The 20,174-nt window shown below is 38.7% G+C and overlaps 2 protein-coding genes and 1 long non-coding RNA gene across 3 annotated transcripts in view; 2 read left to right on the forward strand and 1 right to left on the reverse strand.

Annotated features, from left to right (window-relative positions):
• The first annotated feature begins 590 nt into the window (after positions 1-590).
• LOC103505574 (zinc finger protein 184) lies at positions 591-16,062 on the forward strand. Its single transcript, XM_026820886.1, has 16 exons — positions 591-782; positions 1,211-1,459; positions 1,756-1,903; positions 2,456-2,583; positions 6,434-6,682; positions 6,987-7,134; positions 7,475-7,602; positions 8,260-8,493; positions 9,236-9,503; positions 10,217-10,493; positions 11,210-11,355; positions 11,786-11,968; positions 12,593-12,738; positions 13,290-13,544; positions 14,617-14,909; positions 15,901-16,062. The coding sequence occupies exons 2-16, from the start codon at positions 1,238-1,240 to the stop codon at positions 16,037-16,039; spliced, it is 2,964 nt and encodes a 987-aa protein (XP_026676687.1). The 5' UTR covers positions 591-782; positions 1,211-1,237; the 3' UTR covers positions 16,040-16,062.
• On the reverse strand, positions 5,297-6,152 carry LOC113465976. The gene is made up of 2 exons (XR_003390537.1): positions 6,045-6,152; positions 5,297-5,533 (listed from the first exon to the last, which is right to left on the reverse strand). It is a non-coding gene; the product is annotated as an uncharacterized LOC113465976 (long non-coding RNA).
• A 2,116-nt stretch (positions 16,063-18,178) lies between the features above and the next one.
• LOC113465929 (zinc finger protein 287-like) overlaps positions 18,179-20,174 on the forward strand; it is a 4,695-nt gene continuing 2,699 nt past the window's right edge. Inside the window, exons 1-3 of the mRNA XM_026820893.1 lie at positions 18,179-18,281; positions 18,798-18,980; positions 19,605-19,750. Of these exons, the coding sequence (XP_026676694.1) occupies positions 18,179-18,281; positions 18,798-18,980; positions 19,605-19,750 (432 nt within the window). The remainder of the gene's footprint in view (positions 18,282-18,797; positions 18,981-19,604; positions 19,751-20,174) is intronic.

Below are 20,174 nucleotides of genomic sequence, written 5' to 3' on the forward strand. Positions count from 1 at the left end.
TCTGCTTACGCTACGACAGGGGAATTTTAAGCTGAAATTTTACTAGTCTGTACTCTGTAATATTATGCACTCAGACGTCCTAAAGAAAAGCACATTGACCTTACTTGATTGTTCTTTTTTTCTTCCATAGGTAGGTAGGTACCTACTACCGAGGAAAAAATAAAAGAAAAGAAAGTAATAAAATTACCTATGTAGTGCAATAGAAAGTCGTGTGATTTAAATTTTTCGCCGCACTTCTTGTTCGAAATCCTGTCCAGGGATGATTCACCTCCGTGGAAGCCATTTCCCCTCTTCTCCCACTCCCGCCAACTTCCCCTCATTTGATTCGTTCTTTGTTTGACATTGTTGTCATGTCGAATAAATTCCCAATTTTTTAAATTTGTTAAAATTTAATTCGAGCGAAATTTTCCGATTTTAAAAGTTTTCATGGATTTTCTACAATCTACTATGGTGTTCTAGCTTTCGTGTGATTTAAATTTTTCGCCGCACTTCTTGTTCGAAATCCTGTCCAGGGATGATTCACCTCCGTGGAAGCCATTTCCCCTCTTCTCCCTCTCCCGCCAACTCGGCCAACTTCCCCTCATTTGATTCGTTCTTTGTTTGACATTGTTGTCATGTCGAATAAATTCCCAATATTTTAAATTTGTTAAAATTTAATTCGAGCGAAATTTTCCGATTTTAAAAGCTTTCATGGATTTCCTACAATCTACTATGGTGTTCTAGCTTTCAAAATCCACGAAAAGTTGTGTTTTCATCGCTTCCCAAGCGTTCAAAGTGACAAGGTAAGTCGACCATTTTGAAGGATTTGGTAAATGTGGCTTCGTTGCAACAAAAGCGAGAAAAGTTTTACAACGCTGTATTTTTAAGTTTTTCGGTTCAATTTGGCAATGTCCTAAATTCAAATGAAACCGTCAAAAAAGCAACCAAAGTTTCACTGATAAGAAGTGATAAGGAAAAAGTAGTGATAATTCATCTTTCTACTGGATTTTCGAATGTAAGTTGAGTAGGAAAATATTCATTATAACAGCTGAACAACTCTACAATATTAGCATCTTTCTCCAATGTCAGATATAGGTGGAAATTGCATAAACAATTTATAAAACATCCTAATAAACAAAAGAGATAAACTCTCAAACCTCACAAATCCTATATTTGGTTGCTAGCTTGGTACCATTCAGCTCCTATCATAGTAACAAACAATTTATTCCAGGTAAGTAATTATCCCAACTCATGTATCATGGAAACAGAGACATCTAATATAGTCATCCCAATGGAGCAAACCACTCATCATACGGAACATATTCAAACCCAGGATCCAAATGTGGTTCAGACCACTGAATCGGAGATTTACCATTATGTCAGCATCCCAGCTGAAGGTGGACATACAAGTGAAATGATAATCAATAACTCGGGCAACATACAACAGAGTAGCACCACTCAGTATTATGAGGGGGAAGAGGTAATAAACTATTCATTACAAGTACTTGATATTTACAGTAAATAATTTACTGTCCTATTATGGCTTCAACTCTCAGTAGATTTTTTAGCCTAAGTTTGGTGGTTTGAGTCCAAGTCAAGTCATAAAATTTATCAAATTAGGTACCTACATAATATATTACTTGGGTAACTAAGGGACATCATTTTGTGACTTTCATGTTGAACACAAACATTTTTCTTTCTTTTTTTTCAATACCTTGCCTTCAGGCAATTTTTGACAAATTTTATGCTTATTATTATCCATTTCATGTGTTACAGCTCATAGCGAGTGCTCTGACTGATGAAGATAGGAAACTTGCTGCAGCATTGGTTGATGTTCACTATAAGAATCAGCAGCCTCAACACTCGGTTATAACAAACAATTTAGACTCAACAACTACAACGTACACTGTTCAGGCCAGTGAAGGTATGCTTGAATTTTTTTTTTTTTTAGGAGGAAAATACCACAACAATATTTTAACCTACAGACTCCATGGCTGAGTTAGTATGCTTGCACACCAGAAATTGCACTTCAAATGTATAACCAAGTAGTGTAGTAGAGTATGGATAACATAAGATGTACCAGATCTCAGCTGCACCACAAACAGTGAAATTAATTACCTATCTGCTTTGGTTTTTTTTTTTTTTTTTTTTTTTTTTAGGAGGAAAATACCACAACAATATTTTAATTTACCTACAAACTCCATGGCTGAGTTAGTATGCTTGCACACCAGAAATTGCACTTCAAATGTAAAACCAAGTACCTAGTGTAGTGGACTATGGATAACATAAGATGTACCAGATCTCAGCTGCACCACAAACAGTGAAATTAATTACCTATCTATACCTAAGTAGGATTGGTTTTCAAATTTACAAACTTTATGTAGGTACTTTGTTTATGTTTGTGTGTGTTTTTTTTTTAGTACAACTTAGTAACTTTATGTGTGCATCTACATTCATTATATTGTCCATATTACAGGCACAGAGCAAGTGGTGACCCAATACATCAATCAAACTGAAAATGTGACTCCCTCCGTTACCTATGAAGGACAAGATGACACTACTGAATACATTGAGAAGACCATTGAGGACTTTGGCAATGAACAGGTGAGAAAATTACTGAACTTTCATTTTTTTTTTTTAATGTGTTTTGATACCTGCCTTGGTGATGTAGTGGTCAAAACACTCGCCTGGTAAACAGGAGGGCATGAAATTTCATCATCATTCCTTTGAGTATTTGACACACAATAATGGAGCTCTATAGAGCCGGAGCTGAGGTACATTTTTTCTACCTCATAAGGTACAAAATTTTCTTCCTATGGATCTGATGGGGGTTGGCGAGTACATTTCAAAAATATGAGTCTTAGTGGCCAAACCGGGGGCTTTATCCCTGGGGAAGAGGGTAAAAATCGCAAAACGGGGCACAAATTTACCTCATAAGGTACATGGCTGGAATTGATGTCAACAGACGCGGAAAGGTCTCCTGATTCCAAAAATACTCAACTAAGACGGTTTACTGGGGGTGAGCTTGAGTTTTTTTTTTACTTTCTATTTAATTTATTATTATTATTATTATTATTATTTTGCGAAAATAGGTATTTGAACGGGTCCCTTATTGAAAATACCTCTTAATAGGTAGGTACCTAAAAAATACCTCTTAAAATACCTATTAGATATCTAGGTACTTAATTTGTTAGGTACCTACTCAATGGCGTACGAGTATACCTCAACCCCGCAGCGCTGATGGGGGGCTCTGGGAATAAGCCCCCAAATGCTAAATTTTGGACCATCCAACCGCCCGTTCTATTTGATCTAGGGGGCCCCTTGGCGAAACCTTGCAGGGGGTTCCCAAAAAAGAATATGAGTACGTCACCTACCTTGTTTTAACTAATTTGGTTGATTTGGAGCTCTTTAAACTTTGCCTGGACGAATATACATCTGTGTCTTCCTCTGTCATTATTACATCAGGACATGGACGTCCAAAATATCTAAAAATAGAAAATAGACTAAAAAAAATATTCCGAATAAAATTATTGCTCAGAGTTCAAGTTGATGCAGTATAGTTTTTAAACAGATAGGTAGGTATTTATTTTTAATGCCCAAAAAGACAAAAAATCTGAGAATTGATAGACAAAACACCACGAACACCTTTGAAGTAGGGTTACTAAGTTTTGTGGAATAGGTAGAGGAGGTAAGATAGGTAGGTACTTATTTGTAAAGTTTGTTTACATGACTTGGGCGTTACTAGGCAACGGGTAATACCTACCTACTAGACCGCGTACTTTGCGGGAACCCTTCTGAGTTGACCCCTCTTTCTGCCGAAATACCTAGCCTAGGTAGGTACCTATATATTTGTTTTTACCTCAGGTTCGTAGGTGCTTATAAATGGTAACTTTCCACAGGCTAGGTCTGCTTACGCTACGATAGGGGCATTTTAAGCTGAAATTTTACTAGTCTGTACTCTGTATACTTATGCACTCAGACTCAGACGTCCTAAAGAGAAACACATTGACCTTACTTGATTGTTCTTTTTTTCTTCCATAGGTAGGTAGGTACCTACTACCGAGGAAAAAATAAAAGAAAAGAAAGTAACATCAGGTAAATTTTCTGCTTTTTACTGACATTTTTTTAAAGAGGTTTGACGGAGGGAACTGTAACTGCTAAGGTCTTATTGTCCCGAAATCGATGAAAGAAGGAGGACAGGATAGGAGAAAGCCAGTCGTTTTGAGGCTTAGGTATAGGGGCAACTGCACCAAAAGATGTGTTAAGCTTATACGAATCTAGCGGCATGTTGAAAACACCAGGAAATTACTGATGTAAAGGAATATAGCGTGTAGTTGGTATTCGGATGGGTGACCATCTGGAAAATCGTTTTCTTGCTGCCTTTTCCCAGCCCCATTCAGGCTGGGTGAGGTTTACATTACATTGAAATGGGAGACTGTTCTAACGAAATTCCCGTGTGTGGAGTCTAGTATGTAGGACTATGTTCAATAGTTGAGGTAAATTTGAGGAGGTTCGTAACTGGTTGTTGAATTTAGGGTACAAAAACTCCCGTCACTCGATTAGCAGTGTCCCAAATCTCAAATGTCCCCAACTTGGAACCTGGAGAGGTTTTTCTTTCTGAACCGGTCCATTTCGAGATTTTTATCTCAAATTTATAATTCTCAGATCGTGGTCGCCATTGGGTACTACCCTGCTATCACACCCAAATCCATCCCACTCCTATATGTCCACACACTACACGGGAGTATTAGATAACTCCATCACGTCACAGCAGTACGAGGCTTTTGAAACTATCAACGTTCAACTCGAAGGTAAGTTCATAGTACTGAAATCACTGGTAATACCCGTCTTATATTAGTGTTTTCATTATAGGTAACCGGTTTTATTAGAATTTTGAACAATTCTTAGTAGTAGAAACAAAGGTACAGCCTGGAAGATTTGGCATTGAGCTCTGCTTCCAGCTCTTTGATCCGGGCCTCGTACTTACCATGAATTGCTTGCATTTCCTGAGAATAGTATAGTGTTAAGGTTAACATTGTTAACAACGACGAAGCAAGATGAGAAACAACCAATCTCTTGTCTCGTTAGTTTGAATTTCCTTGTAATTTTAGGTATAGATATACCTCTTTAATTATTTATGTATGTAGATTTGTAGACAGATAGATAAGGTGAATAACCTAAACTTCATCGTATGACACTGGACCTACCGACCATTAGGTAACCTACCTAATGTGAAAAATATTTTATCAATTTTAGATCCGTTAAATATTAAATACATAATTATTTATACGTATGTTACGAGATGTGATAAAGTTACATCTCTTGTTAGTGGATGTGACAAAATTACATTGTCTTTTTTTCCATCGAAGTACTAATGGAAATTTTTGTCAAATCTAGGAATCGAACCTAAGACAATCAATAATTTGTCTTTTATCTTTTATCCATATAAGAGAAGAAAATTAAATTCACGTTTCTTTTTCAGCTTTCAATTATGAGATTTTTCTTCCTTCAGTTCTCGAATCAGTTCATTATTGAGAACTTCTAGCTCTTCCACCTGAAACAATCAAACAATAAAGATTTAAGAAAGATAGACCGATAATAAAATTTACAATTTACAATAAATTAAATTTATTAATCGTAGAAAATTAAAAGTAGATGATAGGTAGACAACTAGGTAATAAAATTAGTTAGGTACCCAGCAAAAGTAAAAAGTTAGGTATATAACCTTGGATTACTATCACAATGGACTCTTCCAAATGAGGATCAAAGTGGACTCGTCCAAAAAAAGGGAGGTCTGGCAACATTCCAGTGAAGAGTTCAATGACCTCTTGGGTTTTCCGCATTCCTGACAAGGTCGTTCAAAGATGTTAGAAGGTAGTGGATGTAACACAACAACGGAAAACTGAAGCTCTCTTAAATATTGATAAAAGATTTAGATTTAATTTTATTCGGATAACTTTAATAACGACACAATGAATAATTTGATTTAGGCTTTTTTAAGGAGAGCTGCTATTTTAAGTTACTTATAATGTTCATGGGAATAGATACTACAATCAAGTACTTACCCTTTTTCTGTAGACATCTTTATGAATCAAATTTTCACTTTGCTGATCTATGATCTGATTTAGTTGGGCTACTGTTCTCTTCAGCTCATCTCTTTCTCTCTGGAAATCCACTGATAAGAAGTGATAAGGAAAAAGTAGTGATACTGGATTTTTGAATGTAAGTTGAGTGGGAAAATAATAATTATAACAGCTGAACAACTCTACAATATTAGCATCTTTCTCCAATGTCAGATATAGGTGGAAATTGCATAAACAATTTATAAATCATCCTAATAAACAAAAGAGATAAACTCTCAAACCTCACAAATCCTATATTTCATTGCTTATTTGGTTGCTAGCTTGGTACCATTCAGCTCCTATCATAGTAACAAACGATTTATTCCAGGTAGGTAATTATCCCAACTCATGTACCTATCATGGAAACAGAGACGTCCAATATAGTCATCCCAATGGAGCAAACCACTCATCATACGGAACATATTCAAACCCAGGATCCAAATGTGGTTCAAACCACTGAATCAGAGATTTACCATTATGTCAGTATCCCAGCTGAAGGTGGACATACAAGTGAAATGATAATCAATAACTCGGGCAACATACAACAGAGTAGCACCACTCAGTATTATGAGGGGGAAGAGGTAATAAACTATTCATTACAAGTACTTGATATTTACAGTAAATAATTTACTCGCCTATTATGGCTTCAACTCTCAGTAGATTCTCTAGCCTAACTTTGGTGGTTTGAGTCCAAGTCAAGTCATAAAATTTATCAAATTAGGTAGGTACCTACATAATATATTACTTTTGGGTAACTAAAGGACATCATTTTGTGACTTTCATGTTGAACACAAACATTTTTCTTTCTTTTTTTTTTCAATACCTTGCCTTCAGGCAATTTTTGACATATTTTATGCTTATTATTATCCATTTCATGTGTTACAGCTCATAGCAAGTGCTCTGACTGATGAAGATAGGAAACTTGCTGCAGCATTGGTTGATGTTCACTATAAGAATCAGCAGCCTCAACACTCGGTTATAACAAACAATTTAGACTCAACAACTACAACGTACACTGTTCAGGCCAGTGAAGGTATGCTTGAATTTTTTTTTTTTTTAGGAGGAAAATACCACAACAATATTTTAATTTACCTACAAACTCCATGGCTGAGTTAGTATGCTTGCACACCAGAAATTGCACTTCAAATGTATAACCAAGTAGTGTAGTAGAGTATGGATAACATAAGATGTACCAGATCTCAGCTGCACCACAAACAGTGAAATTAATTACCTATCTATACTTAAGTAGGATTGGTTTTCAAATTTACAAACTTTATGTAGGTACTTTGTTTATGTTTGTGTGTGTTTTTTTTTTAGTACAACTTAGTAACTTTATGTGTGCATCTACATTCATTATATTGTCCATATTACAGGCACAGAGCAAGTGGTGACCCAATACATCAATCAAACTGAAAATGTGACTCCCTCCGTTACCTATGAAGGACAAGATGACACTACTGAATACATTGAGAAGACCATTGAGGACTTTGGCAATGAACAGGTGAGAAAATTACTGAACTTTCACTTTCACTTTTTTTTTTTTTTTATGTGTTACAAAATGAAATTAAAAATACCTGCCTTGGTGGTGTAGTGGTCAAAACACTCGCCTGGTAAACAGGAGGGCATGGAATTTCATCATCATTCCTTTGAGTATTTGACACACAATAATGGAGCTCTAAGGGTTAGGTGGTAGAGAACACTGTTAACCTCGCCTAGTGGTTAGGTACCTTCCACTCAAGAGTATTATTTATTAAGAATGAAACAGGACCTCTCCATTAATTATTCTTCCTTCTTGATCACAGATTCTAGATGGAACACGGATCATTTACAAATCCAAGCCCATAGCTACCATCAAATCCGATAATTCTGACTCAGAATCAAAGGCTGGTACAGGCAAGAAGTCTCTGCCTCACAAGAAACGTATGGCTGCTGATTTGTTGTCACCTACCGTTGGGCAAACTGGCAATCTGAGAACTAAAAACTACTTCAGCTGTACCAAATGTGGCGACATATTTACTTCCAGTGCTGAGTTGGAGGGTTAGGTGGTAGAGAACACTGTTAACCTCGCCTAGTGGTTAGGTACCTTCCACTCAAGAGTATCATTTATTAAGAATGAAACAGGACCTCTCGATTAATTATTCTTCCTTCTTGATCACAGATTCTGGATGGAACAAGGATCATTTACAAATCCAAGCCCATAGCTACCATCAAATCCGATAATTCTGACTCAGAATCAAAGGCTGGTACAGGCAAGAAGTCTCTGCCTCACAAGAAACGCATGGCTGCTGATTTGTTGTCACCCACCGTTGGGCAAACTGGCAATCTGAGAACTAAAAACTACTTCAGCTGTACCAAATGTGGCGACATATTTACTTCCAGTGCTGAGTTGGTGGTATGTGCACTTTTTTTCTTCAATTAGTAGGTACATATATCCATTCCTGGGAGATGTCTGAAAGGGGGGACCTACTGACTTTGGACCTCTTTTCAGTCCTCCATCTTTATCATTTGTAATTATTTAGTGTAATTATCATTAGTGCTTATTTTATACTACTTGCATATTACTGAAAAGTCCCTTTACTCCAGCAGTAGGCTACTACTATTACTGTGGTCAAATTCTCAAATTGTTTTGAGGATAAAATTCCATACCTCGGTTGGAATTGAACCTACGCCCTCCTGTGTACTAGGCGAACGTCTTGACCACTACACCACCGAGGCAGACTTATTAACTCACTCTTCCACTCCCTATTGGTACCTATAGGGCTATTGGGAGTAGTGATGGGTCGTGGGTAAATACCCACTGGGTGGGTAAATAAAAATTGGGTATTTACCCGGGTATTTATCCACCCGCAAGGTGGGTAAATACTAAATACCCGGGTATTTTTAAAAAAAGAAAAAAAATAAACAAAAAACATCGTCACTTGATTTTTTTTTTTAATTTCCCGGGCACAATTCGACTGAGGCGCTTCTTGAAAATACCCGGGTATTTATAAAAATTGGGTATTTACCCCAAAAATAAGTACCCGGGTATTTACCCATCACTAATTGGGAGTAATGATCAGACTGACTCCATTCAAAAAGTAGTTTTTTTTTTTTAATGACTCATTCACTCTTTACTCATCTCTATTCGTGTTTAGAACCACAAAGCCGACGTGCACGGAATCAAGAAGCCCAAACCTCCAGCCTCGGTCAAAGCCCAATCATTTCTGTGTCAAATCTGCCAGGACTCGTTTCCCACTCAGTTGATGTTCTTCGAGCACTTGAAATCTCACTATGAACCTCAGCCCAATAAGGAAGAGGAGGTGTCAGACGGGGGAGGGGGGGACGATAGGGGAAGTGATGGAGGAGAAGATGAGGATCCTATTGTGAAAACCGTGTATCTGACGGAAACCAATAACGCATTAGGTGAGTTGTTGTTTTTATAATTATTTGTGTTTAATTTTTATTAAGAGGTTGGATAGAGTCATTGTCCCAAAAGTGGAGAGAGAAGAAAGACGGGATTCGTATACGCTTAACCCATCTTTTGGGGAGAAAGACAGGATAGAAGAAAGCCAGCCTTTCCGAGAACGAACCTTATCTGTTTAGAAATAAATCAGCCCCGGACGGGAATCGAACCCGCGACCTGATAGGGGAAGTGATGGAGGGGAAGATGAGGATCCTGTTGTGAAAACCGTGTATCTGACGGAAACCAATAACGCATTAGGTGAGTTGTTGTTTTTATAGTTATTTTTGTTCAATTTTTATTAATTGTCCCAAAAGTGGAGAGAGAAGAAAGACGGGATTCGTTTAGGCTTAACCCATCTTTTGGGGAGAAAAACAGGATAGAAGAAAGCCAGCCTTTCCGAGAACGAACCTTATCTGTTTAGAAATAAATCAGCCCCGGACGGGAATCGAACCCGCGACCTAGCGCTTACTAGGCAGACGCGTTACCCTTCAACCTGCATGCTAACTAGGCTGGCCTTTAGTCCTTTTTCCCAACTCTCGAATGGAGTGTTGAAAATTACTATATACCAAATACTTAAGACCTTGCTTAGACTGCGGGAGTAAAGTCACTTTTCAGTCTAATTCTGGCAGTATAAACAAGGCATGTTCTATTCTATTTTCTCACAATATTTCAGAATACAGCGAAATGCCAGCGGACAGCAAGCAAGACGTCGTTTACACTGTCATCAAGGAACGTCCGGGTAACGCCCCGGGGGGTTACGCTTGCAGCAAATGCCCGCGTACCTTCCGACGTCAAACCACCCTGGATTCTCACATGAGTGTTTCTCATCCGAAGCAAGAAGATATTGAGGAGTTCTCGGAACCTGAAGATATGATGGAGGGACTGCGACATGTGGTGAACATCATACCGGCTGGAGAACAAGAGGATGACAAGTCCAATATAGTTATCAGGTAAATTTTCTGCTTTTTCCAGACTTAAAAAAGAGGTTTGACAGAGGGAACTGTAACTGCTAAGGTCTTATCGTCCCGAAATCGAAGAAAGCCATCCGTTCCGAGAACAAACATCATCCGTTCAGGATAAAATCCGCCCCGGGTGGGAATCTAACGCTTATAAGGCAGACGTGCTACCAACCAAGCTAATTAGGCTGGCCATTTTCTGCTTTTGATTCCGGTTGAAATTGACGCACACTTAACTATAAAAAATTTACCTACTTTACAAGCCAGCGGCACGTTGAAAACACCAGTTCCCAATCACTTAAATTCATACAACTCTGAGGCTGAGGCTTAGTTGTACGGGCAACTGCCCCAAAAGATGGGTTAATCTTATACGAATCTAGCGGCATGTTGAAAACACCAGTTCTCCATGGATCACTGATTTTAAGGAATATAGCGTGTAGTTGGTATCAGGATGGGGGCCATTGTGTTCTGCGAGCTTTTCCCAGCCCCACTCAAGCTAGGTGACGTTAATTTGAGGAGGTTTGTAGCTCGCTTCAAATGGAGGGTTAAACCCTCTTCACTCTAAAACCTTAGCAGTGTCCTCAAATGTCTCTGTAATTTCCTACTTCTTGGAATGTAAAGAGAGTTTTTTTTTCCTGAGCCGGTCCACTCCGAGATTTTATCCCAAATGTAAGTATAATTTTTATTAATGTTAAATTTATAATTCTCAGATCGTGGTCGCCATTGGGTACTACCCTGCTATCACACCCAAATCCATCCCACTCCTATATGTCCACACACTACACGGGAGTATTGGATAACTCCATCACGTCACAGCAGTACGAGGCTTTTGAAACTATCAACGTTCAACTCGAAGGTAAGTTCATAGTACTAAAATCACTGGTAATACCCGTCTTTATTATTATATTTTAGTGTTTGCATTATAACCGGTTTTATTAGAATTTTGAACAATACTTGAGTAGTAGAAACAACAGGTACAGCCGAATGAAACAACAAAATCACAAAATAATAATAACAATAAAATGAAAATAAAGTTTGGGATTAATGCATTTTCTTCCATCCAACCCCTATTTGAGGCCATTTCGGAGCGAACGACATGTTTTAACACAGTCAAAGCACCTACCTACTCAAAAAAAGGTCATTGATTATCAGGTCCGGGAAGCGACAGATTCAAAGTTCAAACAGCTTATACTGCTTATAGCGCTATGTTCTCCTCTCCAATCTGTTTTGCAAGTGATGTTATTGAGACACACAGTGATTATTTTTAACCCTCAATTTTCCAACAGATACTCACACGACCAGTCAGACCAACAAGACAATCAGTGTCACCCTGGTACCCATACATGAAGCCTCCACTGAAAACGAGATCATAGCTGCTTCCTCTAATGAAGACTGGCGAGGCACTGTGGTCTTGCTAGAGGATAAGCCGCCTTCGCCGAAAGTAAAACGGGAAAAGAAGAAGCCCAAGGGTAAGTTTGTACTTGATGAACGAACGAAGTGAAGCGAGTGCAAAGTTTTAACCCCACAAATCCCACAATAGAACTATTGCTTTTGAAGATAATTAGATATTTATGAATTAAAGGTCGATTCCTACGTAAAAAGTTGTGAAAAATCCAAATCTGAGGTCAAAACTCCAACTCCGAAAAAGTAACTTTAAAGGTGGAAAATTTAAATGCCGATCATTTAAATTAATTGATTAATCACTTTGGTCAATTTTTAAATGCCGTTCTAATGAAAAAGTTCAAAGGGTTCTGACGTCAGTAAATAAGAAATGCGCAGAAACTCATGTGCACAAACACATTTTCATCGATCAATGAAGGGCATTGAACTCGGGACCTTCTGCATAACAAGCAAGCATGTCACCACAGAGCTAACCGTGCCCCTTTAAATGCGAACTCGAAATTTTCATCGATGAGGGGCATCAAATTCGGGACCTTCTGCAGCATGGCAAGCAAGTACGTTACCATTAAGCTAACCGCGCCCCTTTAAATGGGAAAAATTTTCATCGATGATGGGCATCGAACCCGGGACCTTCTGTATGACAAGCGTGTTACCACTAAGCTAACCATGCCTCTTTTCTCTGCTGTTTTCAGAAAAGAAACTGCTCAAGTGTAATTACTGCACGCGGGAGTTCAAGCATAGGAACACGCTGGCCTATCACATTAGATCTCATACCGGGGAGAAACCACACATGTGCGACACTTGTGGCAAGAGCTTTTTCAGTAGTACTGCGCTCAAGGTAAGTCCCTAGTCCTGGGTGCAATAATCCTACACACTGGACTCCGCACACAGTAATTTCGTTAGAAAAGATCCCTAGATACTCAAGGTAAAACCCCTAGTCCTGGACTAGAAAATATCTAGACAACTAACTGTTCAAACAATAGATTCCGAAATTCCTTGTAAATGTTGTTGGAACGTCTGGCAGGGGGACGTTAAACAGGGAGTAGACCAGCTTAGTCTGGCTGGGGGACTTTAAACACGGAATATACCAGCCTGAATTTCCCTTGCTAAAGAAATAGCAAAGGTTGAGTGCGAAGGGCGTCCACTCTTAAAATTTGTAGCAAAACCAAATGTCAGCCCAAAGCAATCACTCCAATTAGGGCTGATTGAGAGGCTAATGAAAAACGCCGACCCCGTCTGTACATGGGAAAAGACAAAGGAGAAGAATACCTGGGTACCTATTTTTTTAAAATCTCCCCCCATCCCTTTAACTTTGTACCCCTACCAGGTAAAGTATAACGGATGTAACCGGGCATCATGTAAAAAAAAATATTCCCTTTTGTTCCCCAGGTTCACAATCGTGTGCACCTCGGCCTGAAGCCGTACGGGTGTGAGGTATGTGGCCGTCACTTCCGCCAGTGGGGGGATCTCAAGTACCACAAGGCCTCGCTGCATTCAGACGTGAAGGCGTTCCAGTGTGAATACTGTGGCAAGGACTTTGCGAGGAAATATTCTCTGGTGGTACATCGGAGGATACATACCGGGGAGCGGAACTATCAGTGCGAGTTCTGCCATAAGGCCTTCCGAGCTAGTTCCTACTTACAGGTAAGTAATGTCTGCCATAAGGCCTTCCGAGCTAGTTCCTACTTACAGGTAAGTAATGTCTGCCATAAGGCCTTCCGAGCTAGTTCCTACTTACAGGTAAGTAATGTCTGCCATAAGGCCTTCCGAGCTAGTTCCTACTTACAGGTAAGTAATGTCTGCCATAAGGCCTTCCGAGCTAGTTCCTACTTACAGGTAAGTAATGTCTGCCATAAGGCCTTCCGAGCTAGTTCCTACTTACAGGTAAGTAATGTCTGCCATAAGGCCTTCCGAGCGAGTTCCTACTTACAGGTAAGTAATGTCTGCCATAAGGCCTTCCGAGCTAGTTCCTACTTACAGGTAAGTAATGTCTGCCATAAGGCCTTCCGAGCTAGTTCCTACTTACAGGTAAGTACTGTCTGCCATAAGACCTTCCGAGCTAGTTCCTACTTACAGGTAAGCACTGTCTGCCATAAGGCCTTCCGTGCGAGTTCCTACTTACAGGTCGCAGTAATATAGTCTATTTTGCTTACCTCAACAGCCAACTACGAAGACTCTTGACTAAAAAAAGGCCTGTTCGAGTGTTCAAGTTAAGGTCAACGCTTTCGACGGCCAAAAACCTATCAAAGCTGTATGCCACCTCTTTATTTTTAGTTATTATTACTTAGGTATTATTATGTTTAGGTTTGATAGTATGAAATGTAACAACGGAGGTCTTATCGTTCCGAAATCGAAGAGAGAAGGAGGAAAGGATAGGAAAAAGCCAGTTGTTCCGAGAATGAACTAGTTCCTACTTACAGGTAAGTAATGTCTGCCATAAGGCCTTCCGAGCGAGTTCCTACTTACAGGTAAGTAATGTCTGCCATATTTTGGTTTGATAGTGGGAAATGTAACAACGGAGGTCTTATCGTTCCGAAATCGAAGAGAGAAGGAGGAAAGGATAGGAAAAAGCCAGTTGTTCCGAGAATGAACATTATTTCATCAGGAATAAATCTGCCCGGGGTAGGAATCGAACCCGCGACCTAGCGCTTACAAGGCACGCGCTACCAACCAAGCTAACTAGGCTGGCGAACTAATACTTGCTTTGACATTTCAGAATCACCGTCGTATACACACGGGGGAGAAGCCCCATTTCTGTCCGGTGTGCAACAAGATGTTCCGCGTCCGGTCCGACATGAAGCGGCATCTGAACACGCACAACGTAGATGCGCGACAATATCTGACCGTCACCGGGAGTCAAACCGGCGCGCCCATCAAGAAGGAGCCGAAACAAGAAGTAGAGGAACCGAGGGAGTATATTACCGAGGTGTCTGTACCTACCCGAGCCAAGAGGGGGAGAGGGAAAGCCCGACCACAAGTTGCTTCGCCTCCATTTTCTAGTGAAGACAGGTAAGGGAATATTCTTTGAATACAAAAACAACTTTTGAGAAAAGTTACTATTATACTTGTAGTTTTGACATCTTCACCTCTTCTTCTTAGCCTTTTCATACTTATATAGGGTCGGCGTTTCTTATCAGTCCCTTCCAGGCAGCCCTATTGACATCTCCACCACTTGAATACAAAAACAAGAACATTTGAAAAAAGTTACTATTACTTTCTATTTATACTTGTAGTTTTGACATCTTCCACCTCTTCTTCTTAGCCTTTTCATACTTATATAGGGTCGGCGTTTCTTATCAGTCCCTTCCAGGCAGCCCTATTGACATCTCCACCAATACCTGTTATTATACTTGTATTTTTAACATCTCCATCAATACCTATTGTGTACCTAACTAGTGGTTGGCCCGTCCTTTGTACGGGATTAGTGCAGCGTAAGAGGCATGACTTTGAAGCTCCGCCATTTTGAATCAGGATAGAATGTGACAATTTCTAGTAGCCCACGTCACCCTCAGTACTCTTCTTAACAACCATAAAAAAGAAAAAAAAATCCAACAAAATCAGTCGAGCCATTTTCACATGAAAAGAGGAAAAAAATGGGTCTATCAGTGTGACAGACAGAAATTTTTTCCAATGCGATTTTTGGATTCTTAGATGCATAAGAAGTAAGAATAACTAAAAAATTCACGATTCCAAGCAATGTACAGACAAATCTACAATTTTATTCAAAAAGATAGATAGATTATTATAATAGTAGTTTTTAACATTTCCACCGGTTGATTCCCCTGTTTTAGTTCTGACGCTGAGATGGAGGAAGTGTCTATGACACCACCAAGGAGATCTAAGAGAGGTCAGCAGCAGGAACACCTAAGAAGTAAGAATAACTAAAAAATTCACGATTCCAAGCAATGTACAGACAAATCTACAATTTTATTTAAAAAGATAGATAGATTATTATAATAGTAGTTTTTAACATTTCCACCGATCGATTCCCCTGTTTTAGTTCTGACGCTGAGATGGAGGAAGTGTCTATGACACCACCAAGGAGATCTAAGAGAGGTCAGCAGCAGGAACAAGAACAGCAAATTATTGAAGACTACGCCAACAATAAGGAGATGTACGTATGGATTCCTGCAGATTAGAGGGGAAACACAGGTTAGGTGCAGATTTTATAGGAGAAATATTTTTTCCTGAGGATATTGATAATTTCTTCCCTTTTTCCTTTGAGGAATGTAACAGCAAACCCTTTCAACAGATTTTTCCCTTGGAATGTAAGGGCAAACCGTTTTAACAGTTTTTTTCTCCCTGAGGTAACCTCATATTATCGCCTCTTTTTTTTTTTTTTTTTTTTTTTTTAAATAAATAGTCCCTGTTTGATAATAATAGTGGTTATTTATACTGCTCGCATAGGACTGAAAAGTCCCTTTATTCCAACAGTAGGCTGCTACTATTATTGTGGTTAAATTATCAAATTATATTGACGATAAAATTCCATACCTCGGCTGGGATTGAACCCAGGCCCCCTTGTTTAGACTGCGAGAGCAAATGAAATTTTCAGTCTCATTCTGGCACTGTAAAAAAGGTATATTCTAATCTATCTTTGCTGAGAGTTATGATATGTTTTCAAACCTCTGTCGACTCATTCACCAATGTAATCTTCGATACCCGGTAACATGGTCATTCCTTTGTCCTGGTGACCATTTGGGTTGGTTCAGTAGGTATGTAGATATTTTTATTTTGACTAAGACATGAAACATAGGTAAGTTGGAGAAGTATTTTGTATTGATTTTTGAATGATGAATCTACCTACTTATCTCTGTTTTTGATGTTTGTCTTGTAAGAAATATTAGACATGTTGATTGTACTTGTGCTAGAACAAGAACTACCTACCTTGCCGAATAGAGTTTTCCCTAGAATTAATTAATACTATACGGTTTTTCCCCCCATGGGACTAGTTTATTTATGTAGATGTATTCAAATAATTTATAAACGGGTTTATTTATTCTTGTATCTTGTAGTAAATACTTTTTTTTCTGTAAATATTGTAATAAAAAAGTGCTGGAAAAACTGGGCTAAACTCAGTTGTGACCAAAAGAAGTGTATTGAATAAAGTATGTACATATTTAATTTTTCTAAACAAGATTTTGTCGTTTTTCATGCGTCCTGTTTAAAACATAGTTTATTATTCTATAGGCCACTTATTTTGCCGTTTTGCCTTAATAATAATGGGTCGATTTTTTTTCTTTTTTTTATAAATTTATTTATTTTTTATAAATATACCAGTGTTATATCGTGCCAGTACTCCTATACGGAAGTGAAGCTCTTACCTTCCGTAAAGCAGATGAAGAGAAACTGTTAATCTTCGACTGTTTAAAACATAGTTTATTATTCTATAGGCCACTTATTTTGCCGTTTTGCCCTAATAATAATGGGTCGATTTTTTTTTTTTTCAAAATTTGCGCGACTTTAAATGACAATGGGTCGAGTCCAAATGTAGCGAATCTAGGAAACACTGATTGAGAAACGCTGAAACTTGAAGAAGAAAGAAGTGGGACTTTTTTCCTCCGGTGCCCTGGGATTTTTTTTCGCGTGAAATAATTCCCACTCGTGATCGCATTTCTGGCTTCTCTCTCGGCAACAGGTAGTTTTCTGAACTTCTTCACAGCTTATAAATTTATTTCAAAATTGGCGCGACTTTAAATGACAATGGGTCGAGTCCAAATGTAGCGAATCTAGGAAACACTGATTGAGAAACGCTGAAACTTGAAGAAGAAAGAAGTGGGATTTTTTCCTCCGGTGCCCTGGGATTTTTTTTTTCGCGTGAAATAATTCCCACTCGTGATCGCATTTCTGGCTTCTCTCTCGGCAACAGGTAGTTTTCTGAACTTCTTCACAGCATGTGAATGGAGGAAAGTCCGTGACCGGTTAAATTAAAATAAAAAATTACCCAAATTAATTTGATTTTTCTCCCAAGAAGTGTGCAATTTCTCCAAATTAGTGTGCTTCAAATTTTTTGTGCTTTTTTTTCGGACGGTTTTTTCGGTGCTCTTCGACGCGGCCTTTGAAATTTTCGGTGCAAGCATGGATATTGGTGCTACTATGGATTTTACGATGGATAAAGTTTTCTACGACATCGAACAGAATTAAATTAATTTGATTTTTCCCCCAAGAAGTGTGCAATTTCTCCAAATTTTTAGTGTGCTTCAAATTTTTTGTGCTTTTTTTTTTGGACGGTTTTTTCGGTGCTCTTCGACGTGGCCTTTGAAATTTTCGGTGCAAGCATGGATATTGGTGCTACTATGGATTTTACGATGGATAAAGTTTTCTACGACATCGAACAGAATGATTTGAAGGAGCTTTGGGACTCTGATTTGGATCCGGTAAGTTTTTTTTTTTTTTTTGCAAAAAAATCTGCTGAAGCTGGCACAAGTCCCTTGTTTGCCGAATTATTAGCAATCATTAAATTAATAATTACCTACAACCAGTCTAGAATATAGAATGAAGTGATAGCTATCTAGTACCTACCTACTTACTGGATTTATCAAAATTTAATACAAAGTCTCCTTAGTGGGTAACTACCTACTGCTATTTAAATTTTACCATTTGAGAAATACCTAACTACTTCGTATATAAAGTTGTCAAAGTAACCAAATCTGTCGGTCTACAGATTACATTCTACAACCTGTATAATTCATTTTCTTCCATCCAACCCCCATTTCGGAGCGAACGACATGTTTTAACACAGTCTATCATTATCAGGACCGGGAAGCGACAGATTCAAAGTTCAAACAGCTTATACTGCTTATAGCGCTATGCTCTCCTCTCCAATCTGTTTTTCAAGTGATGTTATTGAGACACACTGATTACAGTGATTATTTTTAACCCTCAATTTTCCAACAGATACTCACACGACCAGTCAGACCAACAAGACAATCAGTGTCACCCTGGTACCCATACATGAAGCCTCCACTGAAAACGAGATCATAGCTGCTTCCTCTAATGAAGACTGGCGAGGCACTGTGGTCTTGCTAGAGGATAAGCCGCCTTCGCCGAAAGTAAAACGGGAAAAGAAGAAGCCCAAGGGTAAGTTTGTACTTGATGAACGAACGAAGTGAAGCGAGTGCAAAGTTTTAACCCCACAAATCCCACAATAGAACTATTGCTTTTGAAGATAATTAGATATTTATGAATTAAAGGTCGATTCCTACGTAAAAAGTTGTGAAAAATCCAAATCTGAGGTCAAAACTCCAACTCCGAAAAAGTAACTTTAAAGGTGGAAAATTTAAATGCCGATCATTTAAATTAATTGATTAATCACTTTGGTCAATTTTTAAATGCCGTTCTAATGAAAAAGTTCAAAGGGTTCTGACGTCAGTAAATAAGAAATGCGCAGAAACTCATGTGCACAAACACATTTTCATCGATCAATGAAGGGCATTGAACTCGGGACCTTCTGCATAACAAGCAAGCATGTCACCACAGAGCTAACCGTGCCCCTTTAAATGCGAACTCGAAATTTTCATCGATGAGGGGCATCAAATTCGGGACCTTCTGCAGCATGGCAAGCAAGTACGTTACCATTAAGCTAACCGCGCCCCTTTAAATGGGAAAAATTTTCATCGATGATGGGCATCGAACCCGGGACCTTCTGTATGACAAGCGTGTTACCACTAAGCTAACCATGCCTCTTTTCTCTGCTGTTTTCAGAAAAGAAACTGCTCAAGTGTAATTACTGCACGCGGGAGTTCAAGCATAGGAACACGCTGGCCTATCACATTAGATCTCATACCGGGGAGAAACCACACATGTGCGACACTTGTGGCAAGAGCTTTTTCAGTAGTACTGCGCTCAAGGTAAGTCCCTAGTCCTGGGTGCAATAATCCTACACACTGGACTCCGCACACAGTAATTTCGTTAGAAAAGATCCCTTCAACCTGTAGGTACCCAACTTAAAAAATCCATATGTCGAGAGCAAAATATTTTTTTATCAGAAAGTAAATTTATTGATAAAGTGTAACGGAGATTACTGGTCATATGAATCATGATTGACTTTGTAAGTAAAGGGGCCTAACAAATTATTTTATCAAAATTCTTCAAGATGAGTCACAGTCACAGACTTACAGCCCGCATTTGACATTTTATACATATTGGAACAAAACCAACATGGGGCGTGAATAATAGAAAGTAAAAAATATTGCCTAAATCTTATATTATAAGAACGAGATCCATTCACTCATTCACATTTCACACACTGATCGCTCTATCTCTAGAACCACA

This window comes from Diaphorina citri, unplaced genomic scaffold (assembly GCF_000475195.1).
Source record: "Diaphorina citri unplaced genomic scaffold, Diaci psyllid genome assembly version 1.1 scaffold10, whole genome shotgun sequence".
NCBI lineage: Eukaryota > Metazoa > Arthropoda > Insecta > Hemiptera > Psyllidae > Diaphorina > Diaphorina citri.

Coding starts and splice junctions, on each gene's coding strand:
- LOC103505574 (XM_026820886.1), top strand. CDS start 1,238: ATGGAAACAGAGACATCTAATATAGTCATCCCAATGGAGCAAACCACT. Junction 12,739..13,289: donor TCAGTAGTACTGCGCTCAAG/GTAAGTCCCTAG, acceptor TTTGTTCCCCAG/GTTCACAATCGTGTGCACCT. Junction 13,545..14,616: donor GAGCTAGTTCCTACTTACAG/GTAAGTAATGTC, acceptor TTGACATTTCAG/AATCACCGTCGTATACACAC.